This window comes from Nematolebias whitei, chromosome 9, assembly GCF_014905685.2.
Source record: "Nematolebias whitei isolate Nwh7 chromosome 9, NemWhi1, whole genome shotgun sequence".
NCBI lineage: Eukaryota > Metazoa > Chordata > Actinopteri > Cyprinodontiformes > Rivulidae > Nematolebias > Nematolebias whitei.
The window spans coordinates 39,122,429-39,130,114 of record NC_056506.1 but is presented as its reverse complement, the minus strand read 5'-3'; the positions used below and the strand labels follow the sequence as shown (position 1 = coordinate 39,130,114).

At 37.3% G+C, this 7,686-nt stretch overlaps 1 protein-coding gene across 1 annotated transcript in view; it reads right to left on the bottom strand.

Annotated features, from left to right (window-relative positions):
- b4galt2 (UDP-Gal:betaGlcNAc beta 1,4- galactosyltransferase, polypeptide 2) overlaps positions 1-7,686 on the bottom strand; it is a 189,517-nt gene that overhangs the window by 112,504 nt on the left and 69,327 nt on the right. The window contains exon 2 of the mRNA XM_037682331.1: positions 4,531-4,649. Coding sequence (XP_037538259.1) covers positions 4,531-4,649 — 119 coding nt within the window. The remainder of the gene's footprint in view (positions 1-4,530; positions 4,650-7,686) is intronic.

Below are 7,686 nucleotides of genomic sequence, written 5' to 3'. Positions count from 1 at the left end.
ATATATATATATATATATATATATATATATATATATATATATATATATATATATATATATATATGTAAACTGACCTCCCCTGCTTTCTAGTTTTTGTATTGCTTAAAAGTATATTTTCCTCAAATGATTGGGGTGACCAGTGGGGTGGCAAGATTAATCTATTGTGGCCAGGGCTACTATGGACCACACCCTGGCTCTGTCATTGCATCTGTTGGTGGACAAAATTGCTCACTCCGCTCACCAGGACCTGTCACCCTGCACCACCTTGGACATGAACAAACAAAAAAATACCTACCTCTTCTTATGTGTAAAAAGTATAACACAGTGCAACTCCTACACACTTTATCTTACATCAAAAGCATTAATGTTTATTTGCATTCCCTGTCCAATGCTAGTCAAGAAAAATACTTGTCTCAAAACTTGCATACATTCACTATTCAAATCCCTCTGCACATCAACGCTGGTAAGACAGATCGTAGTGGTAAAAACTTTAAAAAATTTAAAATAGTAATACTTTTTTGTACAAGTCATTATTGAATAGAAGTACCAGTATTTGGACATATGGTTCTGATAGTATGAGTATTATTATCTGTGGTTGCATAAGGAAGGGCATCTGGCATAAAAACAATTGCCAAATCTTCATACAAGTTAACTCGCTGTGATGAAGGGAGCAGCCAAAAAATAAAAATAAAAAAAATCTGATATTATGAGTGCTGGATCATCTGATCCCAGTGGTATCTGACAGCGTTTTAAGGCTTTCAGTTCCAAACGCAGCAGAACACGTTCGTCTTCCACCAGACCACACTGTGTTTCCATAACTACATGTAAAGTGTGATTTCATGTGTACAGATAGTAAAAATTTTTCGTGACAGAGCATGAATTTCAAACTTTTTATACGCTGCATGTTTGTATGAGCATTCAAAATGCAGCCTTTAAACTGCATCAACCAAGTGGTTCAATCAGGTTTTTAATTCTTAATGTTTTTCAACTACATTTTGTTCTCTATGTTCACATCAGTCTAAATAAAGTTAGTACATAAAAAAGCCTTAATTGCACAGTAAGTAAATATAAACAAGCAGAGGGCACAGGAATACATAAATCTATGGAAGTAAAAAGAATAATCAATTAGAATAATTAGATAAATAAATAAAATAACAATAAAGTTAAAATCATCTCACACTGGGTCAAAGGCCAGGGAATAAAAGTATGATTTTAAATGAAACATAAACACAGTAAGTGAGGGAGCTTGCCTAACATGCGTTGGTAAACTATTCCACATTTTTGGACCTGCAACAGAAAAAGCTCTATCACCTCTGAGGTTGCACCACATCCTTAGAACCATTAAAGCAGCTGATCTGCTGACCTCAGAAAGTGCTGTAGTACATACAGTATAGCTGCAGCAGTTTAGAGCAATAAAAGGGGGCAGAACAGTTAAGAGACTGAAAAAGATACAAAATAATTTTAAAATGAATCCAGAAGTGAACTGGAAACCAGTGGAGGGAAGCCAAAACTAGGGAAATGTGTTCTCTTTTGCCTGTACCGGTTAAATATCAAGCTGCAGCATTTTATACCAGTTGCCAACAAGCAACAGAAGCCTGCCTAATTTCATAAAGAAGTGCATTGCAATAATCAAGCCTTTATGTTATAAAAGCATGTATTACTGTCACAAGAATTGAGAATCTTCACCAGCATGTCACAAGAAGTGTTTTAGATCATATAGCTTAATTTTAGATTTTCACCTCAACAGAAAAAAGCGGATTTGACAATTGTCTTTTCATGACTGTTTAGTTCTAGAGATTCCTTTTTATACAATGTTTTTAATAATATTTTTCTCATAAGGGGAAAGTGAGGAAAGGTCAATAAAGGGGTTCATGCTGGTGCTGCTAGATAAAGGGTGTCAAACTCACTTACAAAAGAGGGCCGAAATTAAAACCTTTTTCAAACTAAGGGTCGGTTTCAGAAACTACATTAACTCAAGTTAGATGCCCAACATCTTGTCTTTGTTGCAGGTTCCTCAACAAGAGTTTGATTGGTCTCATTTGACATTGTCTGTTGGACTTTTGACATCATAATCAAAGATTACTGAAAAAAATTAAAGTGATAAAAGTATTTTACATTTAAAATAACATGTTGGGGCCAGATAAGATGTCAACGAGGGCCACATTTGCCCCCTGGGCCTTGAGTTTGACACATATGCACTAGGTGTACTAGTTTGCTTCAGAGGGAAGTATATTTAACTACGTATCATCTGCATAAAAATAAAAAGGATGCACATTTGTGAAATTTTGCACCTAGTTTCAATAGGTTTTAAGAAATAAAAAAGTGGTCCAAGAATGAAACCTAGTGGTATCCCTCACAAACGTGGAAATACCACTTGATGTTGACACAAAAGCTTCTATCGTAGAGGTAGAACCTATAACATTTGAGCATCGATCCTAAAATACCCACCCACTACTCAAGATTAGAAATGAGGAGCTCATGGTCTATGGTATCAAAGGCAGATGTAAGGTCCAATAAGACAAGTTCTATAGACTCTACAGCTGTAAATATTTAATGAAAAAACCTCAATTGTGGCGTGGAGGCTGCACAGCTGCCGAAAGAAAAGCTTTGCAGAGAGTGGTGAAGACTGCACGGAAGACTGTTGGAGTCAGTCTCCCCACCATCACAGACATCTACACCTCCAGATGCAGGAAGAGAGCCACCTGCATCATGAAGGACCCCACTCACCCAGCACATACACTTTTTGCCCCGCTCCCCTCAGGAAGGAGGTTGAGGAGCATTAAGTGTAGGAGCATTAGACTGAGGAACAGCTTCTACCCTGAGGCTGTTAGACTCATGAATCTCTAACCAGAATAATCACTGTGAAAAAAAATCACATCATGTTGCTGCTGATCTGTTTCAATGTTGCTGCTGATCTGTTTCAATGTTGATGTGTTCATGCGTGCTCATCTGCTCACTAGGTATGCGCGATATAAACGGTATACAGTAGAAACGATAGAAATTTAGTCTACGATAGAGATCTGTCTTCTACCGGCTAACCACAGTAATGCTGTGTATGAAGTAAAATCAGAGTTGTCAGTTTAATCGTTACTTTTGTTTGTTGAAAAATGTGCAAAAGTGGCGTTAGTCTTTTCTTTGAGAGCTAAGTAGCAAAGCTACAAGCTAACTACAGCCGGCTTGCCGTAGTGTTGCCGTATTCTGACGCATGCGCAAAACGCTGTGTTCCATCGAAAGTTAAAGTAAGCGTTGGTCAGCTTTAGAGAAACCTGCTCTCTGATCTGTAAAAGAACGCTGTGTTGTGTGATTTTACTGCGAGACCCTCTGGTCAAAGCCACAGACTCATTTTCTGTCAGCTCTCCATTAAAGCGGAAGGAGGCGCCAACTAGATGGTTGGAGGGTGAAGTGTTTCAGTGTAAAATGCTGCTCTGTTGCTGTTCATTTATAAAGTGAGAAGACTGGAAACTGTTGAGTTAACAACATTTTTTTTTTGTTTAAAACATAAGGCTAAAACTACATTTGATATCTTTTGCACTGTTTTGCACAAGAAAGAAGCTTGTTTATTATTTAAAAACTCTCTGGACCTAGTAGTGAAATTTTCTTAATTCAAAATATATGATGGCAAAAGGACACCCTATGCTTTTTTTTTAGCAAGTTTTATACCAAAAACATATCGCAATATATATCGTTATTGCCACCCTTCACAATGCATATCGTGATATGAATTTTACGCCATATCGCACATTCCTACTGCTCACACAGACTCATGTTCATGTTTGTGCTGATGTTCGACGTAATGTTTTTATGCTTAGTGCTAGTGTATATTTAGTTGATGTTTTTCTTAGTTCATATATTAGATGTTATCATTGTTTTTCTTTTACAATTTATTGTTGGATGTAACTGGGACCCTGTGTACATAATTTCGCTCCACCACATGTACCACATGAGGTGCGAATGACAATAAAGAAACTCTGACTCTGACTCAGTAGAGCAGACTGTGTTATGCTGAGTTTTAAAGACAGTCTGGAAGACCTCCAAGAACACCTCCTTATTAATGTCAGCTACTACCACATCAAAGTTTAGCCCAATATCTGAAAAACTGACTGAATTTTATACATTTTTGTTTGCTTTTTTTTTTATCCGCTGGCTGTGGCAGCCATTTTCAAAGTGGTTACTTTCAATAGGGTTAACAGTTATTTTGGTAACAAACAAACACAGAAACAAATTTGCACACGTATGCACACACACACATGCCCACAAACACACGTAAACAGGCATAAACATTGTTATCTGCCTTGCCTTTTAGCAAAAACAGTATTCCTTGCACAATAACAGCAGAGATTGGCTTCAACCTCCTTATGACCCCGGATTAATAGAGTATAAAAATGCATAAACTCAGCTTTGACCAAGTTTTAACTTTCTCCAGGACATTTATTGTTACTATCCATGATTTATCATTTTATTTTTGGTGTTCAGAAATAGTCTTTAGTAAACAGGTGTTTGCATAAAATATACAGAGATGTGTTCACAGACCTTCCACCTTGGCCGGCAGTCCGGGGGGGTGTATCGGCCTCCCTCTGTAACGTTGGGGTTTTCTTTCTGCACTCGCTCCATCGTCATCTGGGAACTGAACTCAATCAGCAACCGCCCCACTAAGATAAAAAGAAACAACAAAGCAAATGTGTTAAAAAAAAAAAAAGGTTTCCAGGGATACTCTTTGCATAATGCAGCATTTAATAATATGCATAAGCTTTAGAAATCATATAATGCTAAAAAAAAAGACTTTGAAGTCAGTCAAAATAAACAGAACAAAAATATAATTATACTTATCAAACATAAAGCCACAGCAAATGTTTTATCTCAACAAATCAATTCATCATTCATTAGAGTTTTGAGGGATCAAATGCTTTCTGTGCATGCGTCTTTGTGAATAATTTCAACAAAGGGTTTGAACCGAACAATAAATGTATGTCCCTCTTGCTTCGAGAGCCACTATGATGATTAAAATGTACAAGAGGGCATTGCTGCTTCAATCAGATCCCTGCAACCATGACCCTCATGTTTACAAATCAGACTGTGAGACCTCCAAATGTCATCCATTATTTCATCGAGTTTTTTCATTCTTATCAGACCAAAAGCCATCTAGCACACTCACTGGGAATAATTTAACATTGAAAGACTAAAACACAAGGAGATCTCAATCATTTAAAACTTTAAATTATACATGTGAAGGTGGAATTTCACCAATAAAGCTTGTGTCTCTAAAGAAACTAATGTCATCAAGGAAAATACACCTTTAAACATTAAAAAAAAAAAATAACTATGCAGGCCTACATACAGTATGCACAACTTATTTATAAATGTACCTGATTTGCGAAAAAAAATCTCTCTGATTTCTGCAGTGGTTCACATCACATTAAGGACGACTGAGGACACTGAAATTTGTCACACACCCCACAGCCAACCTATTCCTTTAGTCAACTTCTGAAAGTTAAGCCTAAAAACAGATAAGTCAAGCAACACACTGCTGCACTAGGGATGCAGGATATTATCGGCATGACATCAGTATCGGACGATTTTAGCGATAAAGTTAAATATCGGACATCGGCCATTCCATCAAACTCACCAATACAGAAGGCACTGTTCATATATATATATATATATATATTATATATATGAAATGTGCTGTTTTTGTATGACAACCCATTGACAAGGATGTCTGCAGCGCCAGCACAACGTTATGATGTCACGGGCGTCATTGAGTTTAGATTTGTGAAAATTTACAAATTTTCACTGTTCAAGTGTTGTCATTGTGTTAGAGAGAGTAAATGTCATGAATAAATTTGACAATAAACATAATCCAAGTTGAAGTGTTACATCATTTTCAGCCCCCTTTTTGGCATCTGCATTTGGTAAAAGGCCAAATTGACAAAGATCATGCAGAATAATGTAGTATTTCAATTCCACAGCAGAGAAAGCTGTGTAGTCTCTGTAAGTAGGTCTCGGAAAAAATATTGGTATTGGTTATGGGCCAAACAAGTTTGATCATCTCGGAATTTTGGCATATTGGCATATCTGATATCAGCCAAACATCCAAAATTGTGCATCCCTAAAAATAACAGTTTCTCTGATAACGCAAAAACATAAACTGACACAAAAGCACTTTTACATTCTTGAGTGTGTAGATGAATACAATGAAAGTGAAGGGTTACTCTAATGTTAACGGAGGAAGGAAATAAACAAAATAAATTTAAAAAGTATATCAATTGCAGTTCAAATATTTAACACACACACAATGTGCTGCATAGTGGTGACATTGCAAAAATACATTATGAAATCATGCTGCTTTATCGCTTTATCTAGGACACCCACTGCACTGGGGGATACATGACTGCTTTGTTTGCAAATACTCACAATAATTACCCCCCACCCCCACCCCCACCCCCCCCACACACACACACAAGCAAACACACTCTGAATGCACTCACTCTCACAATGATAATGAGCTAAATCTCAGCCCTATGAGTTTAGTTGTACTAGGTTAGTTGATAAGGCTTTCCAGCTTTTGCAACCTGCATTCAGCATCATCCAGACTGATTTGTTCCACCTCAAACTTGTTCTAAATGCCGACAAAACCAAAGGATGCTTTTTTCAAATAGGAAGTTGGACCCAGCAGTTCTTCATCTGATATCATCCTCAAATGGTGTCCCCATTGAGTTTGTTGATTCCTACAAATATTTGGGTATCTTGGTCGATTCACATTTCTCTTTTAAGCTCCACGTGGAAAACTTGGTAAAGAAACTGAAAGTTAAACTGGGTTTCTTTTTCAGAAACAGATCCTGTCTAACTCTGAATGCTAGGAAACACTTTGTACCTGTGACTTTCCTTCCCTCCATTGATTACGGTGACATTATTTACATGAACGCTCCTACAAGAACCCTGCAGATGTTGGATGCTGTCTATCATGGTGCACTAAGATTCATAACTGGCTGTGATTATCGTACCCACCACTGCACCCTGTATTCACTGGTTAACTGGACATCAATAACTTCACGCAGACTCTCTCACTGGTACATTTTCATCCTTAAATCACTTCTTGGTCTGCTGCCTTCATACATCTCCTCCTACATGTCTCTGCGTGAGTGCAGCTACGGCGTGCGCTCTCAGGACATTATTACCTGCAGTATTCCCTCAGCGAGGACTGAACTAGGCAAAAGGGCCTTCTGCTACTCCGCTCCTGTTTTCTGGAATATCTTACAAAAAGATCTGAAGCTCTCGACCTTGACCTCTCTAAGTGGCTTTAAGAATCTGTTGGACTCCTGGCAGGGACCAATGCAGACATGTTCCTGTTTTTAGTTTTCTACATTCACCTTAGAATCTAGCTGGTTTTTTGTTACTTTTCTTTTTTTTAGCTATCCTATTTGTTGAAAAAAATAAAATAATAATTGTATGACTTTTTATAGCCGTTTATTGTTGTCGCTGTTGTCCATTGTTGTCATCCTTCTTTGTTGAAATCAGGTCTCTCTTGTAAATGAGTCCTCGAGGCTCAATGGGATTTACCTGTATAAATAAAGGTTGAATGAATGTACTGACACAATATAGTGTGATGAGCACACCTGAGGCAGCTACAACAACCCCCCTCCCCCATATATATATATATATATATATATATATATATATATATATATA